Here is a 20,683-nt window from a genome sequence, read left to right on the forward strand (position 1 = left end):
AATACATTAAAACTCTAAAGTAGAATTGGCTAATTTCTCTATAACCCTGAAGTTTTATATATTCAAGTTGGACAAAATTCTTAATTTGAATCTTCTAATTAAGAAAATACAAGCTTACTTTATTATATGTTTATATATATATTTATACAAATATAATTGTGTGTTTTTATATATACCATTTGAATATCTGCTGTGGTTGCTGCAGTGTTTAGCTTAGGCTATTATCTCTATTAAAATACAATGCTCACCTGTGACCCTCCCTACCAATCTCAGAAAAGCTAAAGCCTCCCTCCGTTTTCATTACTTAAACATTAGTATGAATTGATTTCAGGTTATTTCTTGAGATTGCATTTTGATGGAAATAGAATGACAGCATATGAGGAATGGGATGTGGAAGAGGGTCCAAATAATCATATACATATATGATGATTTTAAATAGTGAAAAAGTTGTAAGTACAGGTGTGTTCATCACAATAATTTTCACAGTAGGAAAAATGTAGAAGCTGCCTAAATGCTCAACCATGAAGAGAACTGATTGAGTAAACTATAATATACCTCTAGACACAGTACTAACGTAGCTTATTAAAAATATTGATTAGGAAAAATATCCAATAACATGGAAAATTGATTATATAATGGATACAAATGTGTATAAGGAGTATGATTGCATGTACGGAGTACGTGTAATATATGTGTATGTAATCTACATATACAGAGTATATGTAATATACATATTATACATATATTACATATACTCTGTGTATGTAATCATATACATACAGTATATAATGAATCCTAGGAGGGAAAGAGCTCACTGAGTTTAGCTCCCAACCAACGTAGACAACCTTCCCAGTGTAGTCATCCACTGAACTCATCCACTGACAAGGATGCTTGTTTCACTGCTGAATGGCTATCAGCTCTTACAAAGCTATTACTGCTACTGAAATGAAGTATCTTTCCAGACATTTTTTTTCCTCCATTAGTCCTAATTCTGCTGCAGTGCCTTTCCCCATGGTCAGGCTAATGTTCTCTCTGGTTGTCTGCTCCAGCTGGACTTCTTCCTGGACAGGGGAAAAGAAGTGCCCACTGTGGGAGGCTCCAGACTCTCTGTGTATGATCCACACTGAACCTCCATACGAAGAGAGCACAAACCTCTGTCTTTCATTATGGGCAGTGTTCCTCAGGCTTGGAAAGTTCTGCTGTGGTTGCTGCATTGTTTAGCTTATGGCTATTATGTCTATGAAAATGCAATGCTCACTTGCGACCCTCCCTGCCAAACTCAGAAAAGCTAAAGCCTTCCTCTGTCTTCATTCCTCAGACATTAGTATAAATTGATTTCAGGTCATTTCTTGAGATTGCAGTTTGATGGAAATAGAATGAGAACATATGAGGAATGGGATGTGGAGGAGGGTCCAAGAAAATGGCCTAGACAGATGAGGATGGGGAGCCACAGATGACCTACTTCACTGTTTACAATAGGAGGACAGCTGACAGCTTCCTGAACTATTGCCAAGACTCTGCATCATTCCAGCCACAGTGAAGCACTTTTGTGTGTGTGTATGTGTATGTGTGTGTGTGGATTCTGCAGTAGCACCCCTTGAATTCTCATATTTTCTTTCAGAACTCTGAAGGAAATACACATCCTAATACTAACGTTGACATTTTCTGAGGAAGTCAGGTTAATGTGAATTCACATTATAAATATTCTGCATCCACATCATTATTTTTCTCCTTGCACTAACGTTTCTCTCCTTGCGCTTCGTCCTCTTTCTTCCTATCTTTCTTAGCTTTACTCAGTAGGCAGTGCCATCAGGGACCACTTTCTTGGGGGAAAAATGTTTAAAAAGTCTGCACACTTAAGGGTGGCCAGGGTACCGTCTCGTACAAATAGTCGCAGCACAAGGACATTCTTGCAAGGACTGGCACAGACTAGTGATGATATCCTGATAAGCAGAATCCCCATTCATATTGTTCTACATGCAGAGAGGGGCCTATCCAGAGTATGACCATGATGTGGGAGTCAGAGTTGCGTAAGGACAGGGTATAGGAAGGCATTATGTCAAAGCTATGGGTAGTGCTGCAGATTTTCCCAGTGAACATGTAAATTTGTAATGCCAAATTTCCAATAATTCCCTTAACTCTGTCTTAGGCTTCTTATATCTTAGTAGTAATCTCTTAATTTCTAGCATAGTGAATTAAATCCCTGGGGATGCTCTGGAGAAAGTCTCCTAGTCTTTCTCTTTGAGCAGTTGTTAAATGATTGATGGGATCATGTATGGGAATATCTAAGAAGCCGGTTCTCATGCCCTGCTCTGGTGGAGGCTTCCTGGGTAGTTGGTGGTTGTGACCCACATCTGTTGTAAATTGGCTCAAAGCCTGCAAGTTTTGTTCTCTGAACTGGAAAGGAACTCAAATGTGGGGTGTTAAGGGTACAGGGGACCACAGGATGTGGACATTCTGGGTCTCTGGTGCCTCATAAGGAAGATACATCTGTTGGATCAAGCAGCTGGTGAGAAGACCAAGTCAGCAGTGGGTATGGGCAGTTTCCCAGCATTCGGGCCCCAAGTTGTATAGTTATATCTGACTACTGGTGTCAGGGTGATGGTGTAAATACTGCTGAACAAGGAGATCCTTCCTGCACATGTGATGGAGACCAAATGTCTTTGGGTGTGGAAGCCAAAGAGTCATGGCAGGAATGTCCTAACACTTCCTGGCAAGCAATTTATCCAGAGAGAGTCATAGTAGGAAGAAAGCTTTTCCATTGGTTTTCTCATTAAAATAGAGGTTAGTAAATCTTGGTACAAAATTGTCTCCCCTCTACACAGTCAATTGGCATTGATATCTGAATTAATTACTATATCTAGGACAGAGTCTCAATTTTTATCACTGAATTCTGTGTATGCAGAAGCAATGCATAAGAACTGGGGAAATATATTCAAATGGAACTATAGAGTGATTTAGGACTTGCTTTATACATAGTCTTTGGCATCTTTATGTTGGAGAGGGGAAGGTTTTCGTCTGGAACCACATTCACTTACGTCACCTTGGGCCTCCACACTAACACAAGAGTGTGTTGGTTTGTTCTTGGTTATTTCTGAGTAGATGAGGTTTGCCATAAATGCATTGGAGAATGATGTATGGTATTAGGAAGACAAAAGTAGACCACAGAGATGGAGTCGTCTAAGGTGACAGTGCTTTTTTTTCCATTGAAGGTGTATGATCTGGACATCTCTCATTTGCAGTCCACAGAACTGCTGCCCAGGAGCCACAGAAGACCCATATATCCTGGAGAATCTAAGATTCAGTTCTGAGCCTTTACAGGAGCAATATGTTGATAGCTCAACCTTTCCAAAAACAAGTCACAGTGATGAAGTAGCTGGACCTGGATTTACGCAGGAACTCCTGAGTCTTTTGGAGCCAGGCACTTTAAAGGGTCGTAACATCAGTGAAGTTCAGGCTCAGTCTCAAAATGCTGCTCTGGGACAAGCCTCTGAGGAAAATGCTCACAAACGGCGCAAGGTGGTGCTAAATTTCAGACACACATGAGTTTGGGGTGGGACAGAGAAGCAAGCAACAGCAACAACCAAAAAACCCTCCAAAACAGAGTAAGGAGACCTGTTTTACATCACTTCCCTATTGAGATGTAAATGGTCTTAGAATGATCATTGTTGGAGGTGTAATGCTCAGGGTGGGAGAAAGTGGGAGGAGAACTAAGAGGTGGGAACTTTGAAGAGAAGCAACACTCTGAGTAGATATTAAAGAAAGTACGATTTTAAAAAATAGAGGCTCAAGAATTAAGAACAGACTGAGATATTTATAAATAAATACTGTAGAAAACACCAAGTGAATGATTGGGTATGGAACAATAACTTTTTTTTTTTGACACTGGGCCTTACTTAGTTGTCCAGGCTGGTTTTGAACCCCTGGCTCAGGCAATCCTCCCACCTCAGACTTCTGAGTAGATTGAGAGTATCTTTTACTGATGTCCTGTTCCAAGGCAGTGCAGGCTTAAGCTCTTTGCTCCTGACAGCTGCCTGGGATAACAGAGAAATGAAGGAGGAAATCTCTTTATAAAGGTTTCTAAAGAAATTTTAAAAATTAACTTGTACATTGACTTTGTAATGGAAGTGAGAACATATAGGAAAACCCTTTGGGGAGTTAGCTTTAGATGGGAAATACAAGTAAGACAAGGTGCTTACAGAAACAGTAGAAATTTCATGTTTAATAAAAGGTCAAATTTAACATAGCTTGGAATATATAATTTTCAATCAGAATATTGGTAACAACATTGTAGTAAACTTGGGTCTGGGTACCCTGCGCTGAGTAAAAATGGTAGATTCTATTTTGTGTGAGTTCAGTCAAAGAGATACGGGGACAATTAGTGCGGTCTCTGCTTCTGTTGTTTAGCAGAGCCTCCAGCCCGGAAGCACACTGAGATGTCTTGTGTTTTTCAGGTCTTTAATTTTTGAATGCTGTACTGTACCCAAGGAACTTGTTTTTTTCCATTCTGCATATGCATGATGTGGGACTCCCATATTGGAGACACAGATGACTTATTGAAAGCCCTGCCTAAGACTTAATTAATATCAGTATTTCAAGTAGCTTGCAAGATTGGATTCTGTGGCTATATACTATACAAGTATAGACTTCCTGGTCTTTTTCTTACTGCCTCCAAATATAACCAGATAATCCTCTGTCTGGTTTCTTGGGAGCCACTTGTATCTTACTTTCTTGCAGGAACATTCTAAAGGGTTCCTTCAGAAAACTTGGGAAAGTGTAAGACTAAAGACAAACCACAGCCTGAAGCCCAGGCTGCTGACTTGAGCACAGATGGCAGAATGTTAACAGCCAAAAAATATGAGGTCTTTGGCTCTTTTCCCAGAACTGCCAGGCTAAGACCTTGGCAGAGACTCAACAGGAAACTGAACTCTATTTGCATATCCTTTTATACATGGGAGATTAAAAGCTTCAACCTTGAGTGATCACAGTTTTTGGGAATCATGATGAGGCATTAAAGAGGAGGAGGAGTGTCTCAAGGGAGGTGAGCTGGAGGTGATGCAAGGTAGGTGTGAGGTTAGCCATGACTTTCAGTCCCCTTTGGTTAATCATGAGTGTATTTCATTTAGTTCCTTTTTTCGATTTTATCCTTACTGTGTCACATACAGGAATTAGCTAGGCAGGAATCTGTACTCCTATATCTTGGGAATCTTTCATATTTGATCTCCTATGTCCCATGGAGGCTTCCTTCTCTTTCTTGCCAGGAAGAGACCTATAGCTTGTTAATGCTAAAGGAAACTTAGAGATCATCTAACGTGAACTCTTTACTAAACAGATGAGAATCTGAGGTGCAAAGAGGTTAACTGACTTGTCTACAGTCACACACAAAGTGAAGAGTAAGAGTTCTGACACCCAAATGAATTTTTTTCTTTCCAGCAGACTGCTAGCTCTTTTTAGCAGGTGGAAATTTCCTCAGATCTCAGACAGCTTCTTCCCAGTGTGTGATTTGGTGCAGATATCTTGAACTATCTTTCCCCATCAGAACATGCATTTCTGGCAAACAGTGGCTCTCATTCCCTGACTTTTCCTCCCAGTTTCCCTAGAGCAGGTCCCTATAATTCTTTAGTGGAAGAAGCCAAAGAACTGGAATGAGACTATTTATCCTTGGAATTCATTTAGAAAAACTTGGTTTTTCTTGGCAAAGTACTACAGTGCAAACTAACTCCATGTAGACAGCGTGGGCAGAATAAGGATGGACAGCTGACTCATCACAGGTCAGTAATTAATATTATAGGTTCCTTTGTAAGGATGGTATAAGATCTCTATTCCTAAACGGATGCATGAATGAAACGTGTCCTAAAGACTAGGGAGGCCCTGTGGGAGAGTATCCATAAAGCTTGGTAAGGCTGCACTTTCTGAAGATTGAGACTCCTTTGTGCAGCTCTTGTCTCAGACATCTGGACTAAGTGTGTTGGAGAAGGTTTGATGTAAAAAATTCATTCATGCAGGGCGTGAAGGCTCACGCCTATAATCCTAGCACTTCAGGAGGCTGAGGCAGGAGGATCTCTTGTTCTCAAGAATTTAAGACCAGCCTGAGTAATATAGGAAGATCTCGTCTCTACAAAAAATTTAAAAATGAGCCAGGAACGGTGCTGCACACCTGTAGTTCCAGCTACTCAGGAGGCTGAGGGGAGAGGATCAGTTCAGCCCGGGAGGTTGAGGCTGCAATGAGCCGTGGTCATGCCTCTGTACTCCGACCTGGGCAACAGAGTGAGACCCTGTCTCAAAAAAAAAAAAAAAAAACCTCTCCCTGTTACTATTGGTGAAGCTGACACTGACATGCATCACTTTGATCTCTGCAAATGAAGGGCAATGAGGACACCGTCTCTTGTTGGGGATCTAGACTGTCCCAGTGATGATCTTGCCATTGGGACCTTCACTATCATTAGTACAGGGAAAGGATTTAGAGAGGTCGTGTGGGAAGAACATTCCTGATGAGGTATTTTTATGAAAAATGTGCTGATAGGCACTTTAGATTTCTTGGTTTGGAAAAACACTAGTGGTCATTGGCCATGTTCTCTCCCATTCTGGCTTTTCTGTCTCCTTCTGTCTGGAGTAGAGGGTGAAACCACTCTACTACAGACCATCGGGTGCTGAAAGGAATGGAGTTAGCATTATTGAGCACCTCCACTTTGTAGTCACTCAGATACTTACTAGCAATTATTTAATTTGATCCTTATAATAACTCTATGAAATTATTACCCTTATTTTATGGATGAGGGAATAGAGGTTTAGAAAAGTTAAAGAAACATTTTTCAAGGTCACAGAACTAGTAAGTGAGGGGTTGTGATTCTAATTCTTTTCTGATTCCAGAGGCTATGCTTTTTTCAATACTAAAAGAACTTACTTATAAAAACTCACATGTGGCCGGGCACAGTGGCTCACACCTGTAATCGTAGCACTTTGGAAAGCCAAGGTGGGTAAATCACCTGAAGTCAGGAGTTTGAGACGAGCCTGGCCAACATGGTGAAACCTCATCTCTACTAAAAATGCAAAAAAATAGCTGGGCATGGTGGTGCACGCCTGTAATCCCAGCTACTCGGGAGGCTGTGGCAGGAGAATCACTTGAACCCGGGAGGCGGAGGTTGCAGTGAGCTGAGATCGTGCCATTGCACTCCAGCCTGGGCAACAAGAGCGATACTCTGTCTCAAGGAGAAAAAAAAATAACAAAAACTTAATAGCCCAAATTTGTAAACTTGTTCATTTTTTTTTTTTTTTTTTTTTTTTTTTTTTTTTTTTTTTTTTTTTTTTTTTTTGAGACGGAGTCTCGCTCTGTCGCCCAGGCTGGAGTGCAGTGGCCGGATCTCAGCTCACTGCAAGCTCCACCTCCCGGGTTCACGCCATTCTCCCGCCTCAGCCTCCCGAGTAGCTGGGACTACAGGCGTCCGCCACATCGCCTGGCTAGTTTTTTGTATTTTTTAGTAGAGACGGGGTTTCATCGTGTTAGCCAGGATGGTCTCGATCTCCTGACCTCGTGATCCACCCGTCTCGGCCTCCCAAAGTGCTGGGATTACAGGCTTGAGCCACCGCGCCCGGCCGTAAACTTGTTCATTTTAAGACAGGTGAAAGGACTTTGCCAAAGTTAGGGGCAATTTGCAGTTTATTGTTTTTAAATTTGACACACATTAATATTTTTGTGAATGATTAAGGCTATTTATTTTTGTATATCACTTTGCCTCCCTGGACTGCATTGCCACCTATTTAAGAGAGGAAAAACGCCTGTTTAAATTGTGTCATGAGACCTTTTGTTAAAACAATGAGAAAGTTTTCATGGATCGTAAGTGTGGGGAAGATGACAGGAGGTAGTTGTCTGGAAAGTGGAGAACACGCCACTGCCATTTTTTTTTCACTTTGGCATGATCACGTGGTTTACCCTTTCTGTCTTTTCTTAGCGCTTGACTTCTAGGACATTGGAGGAAAGGGATAGAAATATAGTATATCACTTTACCTGTCTGCACTATATTGTGTGATGTGGAAAAGTCACTTAATTTCTTCATTCATCGGTTTCTACGTCTTCAACCGAAGAGGTGGAGCCTGATGATAATTGGTTTCTCATTGCTCTGACACTCTGAGTGTGCATATGTGGGGGTGGATATCCTCCATACAGAAGGCATGATGACGGTTTTGATGCTGAGAAATGGACTAGCTATGAACTCAAAGATTTTACATTGATTCTTACTACAGAGATGGGTTATTGTTCTTGTACCAGTTCTCTAATTTCAAAGTACAGAGGCAGCTACACAGGCCTTTCTGTTTTTTTGTGTGCTTATTTAGAACTTGGTGCATAAAACGCTTCTTCATTTCTTTAGAAGACTGAGGCAGTTAATCCTTTATTGATCACTCACGATTATAACACAGGTGTTATGCAAACACAGTGAGGTCTTTATGCCCGAGGAGGCCTTGGCTGTGTCAGAGCCCTATGACAACACACACTCAGGTGGTGTCTTCTTGGTACTGTCCCTGGGGCTGCTGACTTTCCTTTTTACTGCCTCTAAGTAAAAATTCTCACTCCTGTCAGGTGGCAGGTAAAGATGGAAACTGACTCTCGGGCCTACCTTAGGCCGTGTGATCCCAGCACACCCAGAGGCCCTGGAGGGTGAATCCCTAAAGCTCAGCTAGGGATGGTAAAGGCACTCCAGCCTTCTCCGTAGTGGCTCCACAGCCCTCAGGTTTCTCTATGATTGACTTTTTGGAGAAGCCAGAGGAGAAAAACCAAGAACCCCACTGAGGTGGACACAGGATTGATTTCAGCTTCACAATTGAGTGAGACAGTTTTTGGGAGCACATCAACCTGCAGGTATAGATGAAGCTGCAGATTCTTTTCTGGGGCTGCTGGAGTGGAGTCATTTGGGGACCAGTGAGAGAAACGCATCACCTACTTTGATTTGTTACCTCTGTGGTTGGGGAAGAAACACTCTTCAGTTCACAGAATGTGGTCACATGACTAGGGAGAGACTCAAGGCAAAGGGCTCAAAATGCCATGCCCCGTTTTCCGTTTGTCATAATCGGCGCTGTCATCTTCCTGTTCATATTGCAAGTTTTGATCTTTTCAGGACTGCTTCCTTGCCAAACCCTCGTGTCCACTCCCCAACACACTTTGTGCTAATTAATGGCATTTCATCGCTTGGTTTTGAAAAATGAAAGTGTGAACTACTTGTGAAAGAGCTCTTAGCAAGATAAGAAAGAAAAAATGAACCTACAGAAAAGCTGGTACGATTATGCGGCTTAAGAATGTGCATGAAAATGTTATTTCTAACAGAGGGAGTCCAGCAAACATCCACACGCCAAATATTGGGCTCCCTGCCTACACGCAGGCCTTTGCTGAAATGTCACCTTCTCATTGTATCCCTTCTTGACAACCTGATTTAAAATTGTAATTTCTCCAAGCCTGCTGACAACCCTCTCCCTCCCCGCCTGTTTCACTCCTCTCCTTGGCAATTATCTCCATCTGACATATATTTTACTTATTTTATTTTGTGTTTATTTCCACTGAAATATAAGCTCCTGAGATTCTGAGAGCTGTACTTCCATTGTGTCTAGAAAAGCGTCTGGCACATACAAGGTACTTAATGAATTGTTACTGAGTGAATGCTGCTATATTCTATGAAAGCAACTTTAATTTCCAAAAGTTTGTACTTTGGGTTTTTTTTTCTTAATATTTTGTTGCCCTAGTAATATATTTAGACTGACATTTCTTTTTCTGAAAGTTATAAATACTCATGCAATTTTGTCCTTAAGCCAGAAGGATAATTTAAACTTTCCCTATTCTCCCATAGGCATGCAGGTAAAAAGAAAACTTATGACTGTTAGATTTCTTATTTAAACATGGAGTTTGAGAACCTGGCTTTATTTAAATTAATACAAGCAATTGCATGTTGGCTTGACTTCCTGTGCCCTGTCACTGGGTCTTTTTTCTATCAAGTTGAGCATGCTGGGTGGCACGCTGTTCCACTGGCTGACTGCTGCCTCAGAGCCTTGGGGCATCCAGGGCACGCCTTCGGAGAGTCCCTGCAGTGTTTCACGTACTCGAACGTACGCTGTTACCACTCATAAACATATGCGTTTGTGCATGTGTAAATTGCTAAAAAGCCCAAAAAGACCCAGTGGATTCTGTATTCTTGAAGAATACCGAAATCATTTGGTGGTGGTGGTGATAAAGTGAGAGGGAGTTAGGAATCACTCTTTTGTTTAGGAAGCTGTGTTATTGTGGCTTTTCATTGTGAAATAGCATGCCCCAGCAAGTCTGTTTGGAGAGAAGGTTCGCAAAATTCCTTTGTGAAATAAAACAGAAGTGTTTGGCTTTTTCTTTGACAGCCTCGGACTCAGGGATGGGGCCCTTGGGACTCAAAAGAGAGAAAAGGTGGAGAAAAGAGAAAGCCCACTGTTTTCTTCATTTTGCCCCTGCTAACATCCAATGTACTTAGGAGCCTCGATGTCTGCTCTCCAAGAGTAAGTTATTTTGTGTTCCAGAGTACTCTATAATCAACTCTTCAGAAAATCTTGTTACGGTCAATAGCATTTTTTTAGTGGGTAGATGAGAGCAGAGTCCGCACCAGCCTTGTGTACCACTATGTCCCTGGCATCCAGCTCAGTGCAGGGTACATGGCACTCACTCATATGTATTTTATTCACTCATTCATTTCATACATTTATTGAGTGTCTGTTATGGGCCAAAGTTATTCTAAGGGCTGGAGTTAAAGCAATGAACAAAACAGACAAAAACTCATCCCTGCCATCAAGGACCTTGTATTCCAGTGGAGAGCCAGACAACAAAATATAAACAAGTAAAATATGTAGCACGTCAAACAGTGATAAATGCTATGGAGAAAAATTAAGCAGATATGAGAGATGGTGTTTACTGAAAGAATGAATAAAGAGCTGTAACAAAAAAATAAAGCTGTATAATCCTATCATTTCAATGAATATTTTAGGGTAATGTGCTGAATTGAAGAGTAGGAAAGGAGCCTTGATTTTGAGTTTGTTCACCTTGTCACGGAAAATTTATCATTGAGTACGTATTGTTTAAGATACTGCGGTGGACTAAGACCCTAACTAAAGCAGAGACATTTAGTTAGAAATTAATTTCTATTCTTTACACAGTGGCTCCTGCATCTTAATCCACTGCAGTGTTTTCTGGTGCCCATTTGCTCACTTTTGAATGCAGAGAATTGTGGCTGTCAGATCTCAAGCCCCATTGCTGCCTCTGTATAAGTGGTAAGTCAGTGACAATGGAAGAGACAAACTTGCACACTTTGCCTGACAGCAAAGATATATGTGGGTGGTAAAGTCACCAACTCTATGGACCTGACAGAAACCCAGGGAATTTTTCTAGCTCTCATTATGCCGGCCCTGGACCCCTATAGTTTCCACTCCAGGCAAGCCCCTGAGAAGGAGAGGAAAAGGCAGTGAATCCATGAGCACCCTTAGAGACCCTAAGGGAGTCCAACAAGAGACTATCTTTGACAAGCATCAGAAGGAGGGAATATGTGGGCCAGTTTCTCAGTTTCTCATGGTGTACCCTGGGAGAAAAGCTGCCGACCTAGGGGTGGTGCTCAGGAGTGTGATTGGCAATGGGCTGAGGAGTAGCTGTCTTCCTTCAGTCAGGGGAGGGAGCCGTCTCAGGAGAAGAGCCTGGAAGCCGAAATTGCAATTGGTGTTTTAAAGAAGGGGAGAGGAGGCGGGGGGAAGGAGTTGAAGACCTCACATCCTATCCCTTCTTCTGGAAACTGGCCAAGGAGTCAAGAGCAATCTTTGCATGAGCAAAGATGACCAGACTTCACTTACCTGATCCCAGCCATCCTTTACTTGAGATGTTGCTATAGGTAAGGTATTTCTTTAGTACATCCCACAGCTCCCAGCCCAGTACCCTAGCCAGGACAATCAAGCTTCAAGTCAGATCCAGATCCTGGCTCTGCTTCTGTAAGCAAGCTGTCCAGCCTCTCTGAGGTACAGTATCCTCGCTTCCAAAACAGAAAGGATGATAAAGACCTCACTGAGTTGTCATAGGATAAGTGAGTCCATACCTGTAAAGTGGCTGCATTTTGTTGGTGCTCAGTAATTTAGTTCACTTTCTTCTCAATTATTCTCCCTTGCAGTTTGCTTTTTCTTATAATAAGTAACATGTATTAAATAGCTACTATATGCAGTGCAATTTGTTTACTTTCTATAATTATATGTTTTATAACACAGGGAAGGTAGAACTCTTATTATCCCCATTTCATAGATGGAGAGATGCAGATGATTTTAGAAGACAGTGTGAAGCTTATGTCAGGATCACAACATCTCAGAGTTAGAAAACACTTGAGAAGTCATTTGGGACCATTGCTCTGTTGTCCCAGTTTTTTGACAGATGGTCACGGAGTATCAGTTTGAACAGGTTTGGTGGTGAGGGCACATCCCTGTTGTCCCTTGGTTCTGACACATCCTGGAGGTGGCCTTCTCTATGGGTCCCCCGTCTCCCTAAATTACATGCTGTGTCCTCTGGTGCAGCATCAAGAGTCTGAAATCTGTCACCCTCCCTTACTAGCTAAGCTACTTTGGGCAAGTATTTTAGGGTTTCTGTGCCTTAGGGTACTCATTTGTAAAATAAGGACAAGAATGGAAAATGAATACTAGGGTTGCTGTGAAGATTAATCATATAACACACGTTAAGTGCTTAGAATGCTGCCTGGCACATAGTAAGCACTCAACAAATATTAGTTATTAATATAGAAGACATATAGCTCTATGGATTTGTCCAGATATTTTTTCCCCTCCTTCTCCTTAGAGACGTTCTTCCCTGTCTCTGTTACAGGGAGTCACTGGGGGTCTTACTAGGAATCCATCTTGCAGGCGTTAGAAAACCATGGCTCCACAACTTTGACATCTGCACAACCAGCTTTCCAGATGTCGTTCTTTTTCCAAATCATGATTTCAAACTGGGAGAAGAATTGTATCCTCTCCATGTTGGAGATGCACTCCACCTTCCTGCCTATCACTCGTTCAAAGAAGGAGAATTAGATTTGAGTGGCGGGCAGTGGGCTTGACGAATCGTGATAGGCCCTCTGTGTAAATACATCTGGGGAAGGCTGGGTCCAAACCCCTTCCAAGATCATGGGGCTCAGAGTGCTGTATCTGGATGGCGATTTGGGAACCCGACTTTGTCCAAGGGCAGAGCCAATATCCAGGGCTTGCAGACTGTTCAACCAAAGAAGCTGCCCAATGGGGTGGGACAGAAAGGTAGAAGGCAGGTTCCAGGCGTATGTTAGGATCAGGCATCAGGTCAGAGTGAGTTTGGGATGAAGAGTAGAAAAGAGAGATTTTCTGAAGGTTTCGAGCTGTTTGGGGAAATAAATGATAAGAGCTCATGGGGGCAGTCATGACTAAAATGCATGGAACAATGACATATTATAACGTATATATAAACCATGTATTTATATGTATATATGTATTCATATATATATATATATATATATGAAAGGTCAGGCAGAATCAGGAGAGGAGAGAGGATTGGGAAGACCCTTGGTGAAACAGTGAAAAGCCCTGACTAAAACTGAGTAAGGTGTGGCAAGTCCTGTCAGCCTCTTTGTTCTTCTGTGGAAAACAGGATATTTGACTAGAGGGGTTTGCTGAAGAACATTTTCTGTAGACATTGCCTGAAGTGGTCCAATGAAGCCTAAAAAATTCATTTTGGGTTTAAACAAATATTTTTACAACCATACTGAGGTATACTTAATGTGAAATAAACTGTACACATTTAGAGTACCTAATCTGATGAATTTATGCCTGTACATCTGTGAAACCATCACTGCAATCAAGTCACTGACCATATCTATCACCACACGTTCTTATGAGGCTATTTAATAAGGTAAGTGGTAGATTTTCTAGATGAGGACAGAAGGAAGGCTGATTTCCACCGCAGGTTCAGCCTTGGAGTAGACAGCCCTGTCCATCATCTAAATCTGGAAAAACACATTGTTCAAGATAAAAGTGCAGGTTGAATTGAGCTGTCCAAAGAAGGATAAGGAAGAGCCAGTGGAAGCAATTTTTCAATGTTTTGTTTCTAAGACATGTGGAAGTAAAGAGATAGAGAAGAAAGGGAGAGCAAAACACCATATCCAGCTTGGGCCCAGGAGTGTGAGGCTGTAGTGAACTATGATCTTGCCACTGCACCCTAACCTGGGTGACAGAGCAAGACTCTGTCTCACGAAAAAAAACAAAACAAAGCAAAACAAAATATCTAGTCAGTAATCATCAAAACAATAGAGCATGCTACAGATGGAGCCTTTCCTTCCATGTTGGGCAAAATGACAGGTAGTGTACATATTTGATCTGAAGGAGGGAGAGGAGCCTCCCCACATTGCCAGTCCTTTTTCTCTAGAACATGTAAATTCAGAGGCATGTGGCTGGGGAAAAACTGGATGTTACCCGTGGTTGTACATGATAAGGTGCCTCCTTAATTTATGCTATACTCTAGGCACTGTGGCTCTGTGGTCAAACCTTTTATGAGCCCCCAAAAAAACTCTCACAGTAGATGCTACAATTCATTCCTTTGGCTCCATCTCCCCTGTCTTCTGTCGCACTGGGGGCTGCCTTTCTGAGCACCATGGGAGGGCATGTGCAAGCTGAGTGGCTGAACCTGAAAGAAAGGTAGGAACACTAGCTTTCTCCGGTCCCCATTTCCTAAATTATTTATTCAAGAGAAAATCATGATCTTGTTGGAACTGCTGCTCTACATGGATGGCAATGTCTTTTTTTTTTTTTTTTTTTTTTTCTGTCCAGGCTGGAGTGCAGTGGCTTGATCTCGGCTCACTGCAAGCTCCGCCTCCCAGGTTCACGCCATTCTCTTGCCTCAACCTCCTGAGTAGCTGGGACTACAGGCATCCGCCACCACACCTGGCTAATTTTTTTTTTTTTTTTTTTTTTTTGGTATTTTTAGTAGAGACAGGGTTTCACCATGTTAGCCAGGATGGTCTCGATCTCCTGACCTCGTGATTCTCCTGCCTCAGCTTCCCAAAGTGCTGGGATTAAAGGCATGAGCCACCGCGCCCGGCCAGCAATGGTTTTTGAGCTGCTCAGAAGTAGAGCTGCAGCAGGGTGGATGTCACTGGCACAGTAGTAAGACCCTTCATCTCTCTCTGATGGTGCAAGGATCTTAAGTACAGCCTGGTTCTCTTCAGTATCGATGTCACCTTGGAAATTGTCCTTGAAACCAGGGCCATAGATGCCCTTTTCTCGGTATATGAAAGTCATTGTGTTACCTTGGGTCTTCCTGTACCAGTTGATATAGTAGTTACTGATTGCTTCTCCTTTCATGGAGCACCTGAGGGTGGCAGGGTCCCCCACTGACACAATCACTGTTTGGTGTTCAGGCACCAACTCAATGGCTGACATGACTCCTGAGAGAAAAGACACAAGAGAGGGGCTCAGTGAGGGCTGGAGGCTAAGACCATTGAGTAAGGAGCATGGTCCAGGAGGACAAGGTCCTGGGAGCCTTGATGCTTCTTTGCTGCTGAGTCTTGCTTGGCCAAAGTTCTGGAGTCTGCCTTACCTGCCCAGAAGAGGGAGAGATGGATGAGGGAGGAGATCCTCTGCATGGCTCACTCAGGGGCAGCTCTGCCTGTCAACCACCTTCTGCCTGGTCCCTCCTCTGAACCAACACACTTGTGAAACACTTGTGACTGAGGAAGTCAGTCCCTATCAGCAGCTGTTTCATTCCCCAGAGAAGTCTATGATCACAGGAGGCTCGCAAGGCCTGCTGCCTGTTAATGGGATGACAGTGCCACCTTCAAGACCAATAGTGTGGTTCAGGTAAGTTAGGCCAACTGAAAGGAGATTAAGGCAGCTTATTTAATTGATGACAAGGTTTCTGCTTCCTCCCTAGATGTTAAATTTGATATTGTTGTTCTAGTTCCAGATTAGATGTACATGTTAGACACTATGTGGTGATGTTAATAGTTAATACCAAGAAGAATTATTGACATTTACAGCTGTAATCAAAAGAACCATAAAATGAGGAGATCGATAGTATGTGCACAAAGATTGAAGATGTTGTAATGATCGTTGTGTTCACTGCAAACTCCCTCTAGGCAAAGTTGGATAAGGGTGATTTACCCATGTGTTAAAGAGCGATCCAATGAAACATTGTCTTCCAAATGTGAACCAGAGTTTCCTGATCTTTATTGAGCTCATCTATCTTCTTTTCTGAAGGCTTCTTAGTTTACTTGTGTTAAATTACACAAAGCAAAATATTGTAAAAAACTTAGAAACCACCACTACATCCCAACTTATGACGGGCTAAATTTATGTGGACTTCAAAAGAGGGGAGTGTTAGGATTTTTGGGACCTCCACTTTTGAGTTTAAAGGTCAATCTTTGAAATTTTGAAATCAAACAGGTAAATTAACAATGGGAGCTAGAGAGTGCAGCAGAAGCTGGGAAGGGGGTCACTTGGTAAGCAAAAAAGCAAGAGCAGAGGTGGCATTCCGTATTAGCAAGTGGATGCAGGACTTACATCCACAGATCAGTGGAGGAAAGACTCACTTAAGCTTTCTTAAGTTCCCCAGTGTGACTGGGAACACACTGCCCTGAAAAAAATTCAGATAGGAGCAGCTCAAGTTTCTTGACCCCATAGTAGTTGCTCTCCCCACCCACCCCTGCCTCACCTCACTTTGCACAACTGCCCATCCCGCCTACTGCTCTTGGAGGACTGTTAGCAAGTACTCAAGGTGGGCATATTCTTTGATGTTATAAATGATATAATCAGCACCCCCTCCCCAAGCAGAACATAATGCTGTCTGCTGTCTATAGCTCTTTGAAAGTTGCCAAGGTCAATCTGTTTGAACTTAAACACTTGACCTTTTTCTATCGGGCTGCCTAGTTCTTGGCACATCCTATAAAACCTAGTCATTCTTACTGAGTGCCAGACCCTGAGGATTCAGGGTCTGCCGTTGATGAATGGAAGACACGGTCTTTTCTCTCATGCAGCTTATGTTCTAGCATGAGAGCCAGTCATCACTTAATGATTTGCATAATTTATTCCTCCATTGCAGCTATAAGTATTCTGCAGAAGCAGAAGGATTATGAGAGCATGTTACAGAGGCCAGGTTTGGTCAGGAGGTCAGGGAAGGCTTCCCTGAAGAGGAAGTGGCATTGAAGTTGCAACTGAGTCTGTTTGCCCCTGCACATCCACTCTACTTCCTACTCTAAGAGCCTGACTTTAATTGGCGGCATCCACTGGCTCTCCATCCCATTCTGGCCAATGGAGACACCTTCAGGAGACTGGAGGGAAGGAGAGAGTGCCTTCCTCCACTGGAAGCTATAGCTCCTCTTCCATAGCTGCAGGTTTCAGTAAAGGCTCCTCCCCTACACGCTTCAGGCCTGGCATGGCAGCGGTTCTTTGTTGCCAGCCTTGGGTGTTTCACCACCTTCTTTTTGGTTTCTCATAACCCTTCTGTATTAATTTCCTATAGCTGCTTTAACAAAGTACCACAAACTAGGTGGTTTAAAACAATATAAATGTATTGTCTCACAGTTCTGGAAGCTGGAAGTTTGAAATCAAGGTGTCAGCAGGGCCATGTGCCCTCTGAAACCTGTAGGGGAATCCTTCCTAGCCTCTTACTAGATTTTGGTGGTTTGCTGGAAACTCTGATGGCCTTTGGCTTGGCTTGCACCTGCATCACTCCGGTCTCTGCCTGCACTGTCTCGTGGTTTTCTCTCCCTGCGTGTCTTTGTCTTCACTTGGCTGTATTATAGAATGCCAGTCATATTGCATTAGGGGCCTACCATACTCCAGTATGAACTCATTGAAACTAATTACATCTGCAGTGACCCTATTTCCAAATAAGGTCACATTCTAAGGTACTGGGAGTTAAGACTTCAACATATCTTTCCTTGGGGGACACAGTTCAATCCATAATACCTGTCCACACCTTTGTAAAAGTCCCTTTCATTAAACTCTCTCTAGTCACCCCGAGAGTGCCCTGTCTCCTGCTGGGACCCTGTCTGAAACAGGTATGGGGCATAGTTAGGGAAATAGCATTCTATGTAACAAATGAGGACATGTATTAAAAAAAGCCTTCAGGCAGAAAGAAGTACAGAGGGCTTAAAGCTGTATTAATATCAAAAGAGCAGTTAGCAGGGCTCAAGTAAGCCTGTCTTTCTAGATAATTATTGTTGAACTATCTCAAATTATTCAGGAAGTCATTTTGAAGAGTCCCAAGAATGTGTATTATGTTTATGACTGCGATTTATATCTTCCACTGGTTAGAGGGAATTTTAAGAATTTATTGTTAATGGCCAAAAACAACCTTCCTCTAGGCCTGACTAAGAGAGAGAGATGGTATGAATGATAAATCAAAGCCAGAGGTAGAAGACAGTAGAGGAGAGGACAGGTGATGATGCAGTGGGAGCTTGGGACAGGGTGTGGCTAGTGCTTCACCAGGTCAGGAGCAGTCAGCTTGGCCTGGGCCTGTGGCAGGACAAGATGGAACTTAAACAAAAACACAGCCTGTCTCGGGGTGCCCAGGTGGAAGGCAGAGACATCCACCAGGGCTCTGCCCTCGGACCCAACCCTCCTCCGGCCCTATGCAGGCTGTGTTCTTTGTGCTCAGTCCTTCCTTCATGTCAAGGCCAGCAAATAGGCCACAGCTTCCTTGGTCCTGCCAAGGGGATGTCTGTCCCTTCATGTGATTTCTAGGAAAAACTAACTTTTTTATACTCTGTAAAATGGGAGAAGATAGCTCATAGGATTTCTGTGAGAAAGAAATGAAATTATGCTTGTAAACCCTTGGCTCATTGCTTAACAATGTTAATTTTCTCCTTGTCATACAAATAATGATACCTGAGACTTGAACAGTTAATAGGAGAGGCAAGAGTGGTTTTGGGGGCTTTATCCATTCTCCCCCATAATCTCCATCTCTCCAGAATGGAAGGTTTCCCATTCTTTGATGTCTTTCTCAATCTTACGTGCTATGAAAATACAGCCTCAAGGCAAATTCCTGAGGCATCTTCCAACCAGGTTGCTGTCCTTAGCCCCTCCTCTGCAGAAACTCAGAAGCTGCTATTGCATACTGTGTTGTTTGATTTGTAAATGCTGCCTCATGTGTGTGACTTAGTCTGTTCTTATCTCTGGTGTAATCCCCCAAGCACCCGTTGAACCCATACTGGTCTTCAAAAATTCTTATTGAAGTGAAATAATTTCTTCTGCCCACAGGATGTCTGATCTGAAAGCGTGTTGTGGTCCGCTACACACAAGAGCAAAAGAAGAGCAGGAAGGAACTCAGTGCCAAGACTACAGCCACAGGAAGAACAACAGCTCTTGGGGCTGCAGCTCTAAAGACAGGCCAGGTCATTACAGGAACGTCTGCTCCCTTAGCCTTGCCAGACAGAGGAGGGTTAAGAAAGGAACTTCTGACCCTGATATGCAAACTGCCACGAGTGCTTCCTGCCTTTCTATCAGCGTCAGATGGCTAGCGATGGATGGCTGTAAAGTGGATATAATTAATATTTTATTTTCGGGGCCACAGTGCTGGTCGGGAGCACCAAGCAAATCAACCAACAGATTAAAGAGTGATGGAGAAAGCTGTGTTTTGGGTTTCATTGGGAACAGAATGGAAGAGTTGAGGGTGGAAGGGACCTTAGCAAGTCTTCTGATCCATGTTTCAACCTTCATTTCCCCATAACCTCAAGGAGAGAGTTGCTTTTCCTGTTCTTCAAATGAGTTCCTTGAATTCACACTCTATTTCTTTGAATTTGCACAGACTGTTGAGGAACAGGCGGCGGGGTCACCCTACTTCTGCTCAGACAAGCCTGGAAGAGAAAAATTTTACATAGAAGACTGGGCTGGAAGAGGCCTGGGAACTTGAGGATTCCCACTTCCACACTGCCCACTCTAGTTCTCAAGAGGCAGCTATGCTGCAGCGCAGACCACTGAATTTAGATTCAGGAATCTGGGTTTACATCTCATTCCTCCTCTTACTTGCAAGTCACTTACCACACCAGGCCTCGGTTTCCTGGACAATAAAATGGGGATAACGTTGTCCCATGTGGTTGTTGGTGGTAACAAAATTATGCACACGAGCACGCCTTGTAATCTAAGTTAGACCTGCACTAACCTAGATTAGCTGACCAGGGTGGAGGGTGGGAGGGGCAGGCTTCAGTGTGTGACTTACCTAGAGGCCAAGGAGAGTCACCATGGATAGGGCAGTCCTTGTTAGTCCCCTGCTCTCTCACTGTGGCTCTGAGAATCTCCAGGAAGAATTGGCTGGTTGAATTCTGAACTCTACCAAGAAAGGTGTGCTGGAGACCAGGGCCATAGAAGTCTCCTTGTTGATGTACGAAAATCAGGAAGCCGTCTCAGGTCCTCTCTACCAGCATATATTGTAATTATTCATCTCCTTCCCTGTCAGTCGGCACTGGAAAATTTTGCTTCTTCTAAAAGGAACAAATGTCTCTAGTTCTTGTTGCTCCAACAAGGTGTCTGGCTTGATTCCTAAAATAAATGAATAAATAAACAAATAGATTGATATAGAATAAATAAATCAAGGTAAAAGGAAGAGAAATTGAAAAGCCACATCAGAGTATCAAGGACTGGGGTACCAGTGTGGGGACCACCTTCGTTTTCAGTATTCCCACAAACTCTCCCTGGG

The 20,683-nt window shown here is 42.9% G+C and overlaps 1 long non-coding RNA gene and 1 gene segment (V, D, J or C); one reads left to right on the top strand and one right to left on the bottom strand.

Moving 5' to 3' along the window:
* Positions 1-15,700, bottom strand: part of LOC103231396 (T cell receptor delta constant-like) — a 45,332-nt gene extending 29,632 nt beyond the window's left edge. The window contains 2 exon segments of the C gene segment in view: positions 15,139-15,434; positions 15,587-15,700. Of these exon segments, the coding sequence occupies positions 15,139-15,434; positions 15,587-15,632 (342 nt within the window).
* LOC119620266 (uncharacterized) lies at positions 11,164-19,616 on the top strand. Its single transcript, XR_012091771.1, has 2 exons — positions 11,164-11,271; positions 19,249-19,616. It is a non-coding gene; the product is annotated as an uncharacterized lncRNA (long non-coding RNA).
* The last annotated feature ends 1,067 nt before the right edge of the window (positions 19,617-20,683 follow it).

The sequence above is a fragment of the Chlorocebus sabaeus genome, chromosome 29, assembly GCF_047675955.1.
Source record: "Chlorocebus sabaeus isolate Y175 chromosome 29, mChlSab1.0.hap1, whole genome shotgun sequence".
Lineage (NCBI taxonomy): Eukaryota > Metazoa > Chordata > Mammalia > Primates > Cercopithecidae > Chlorocebus > Chlorocebus sabaeus.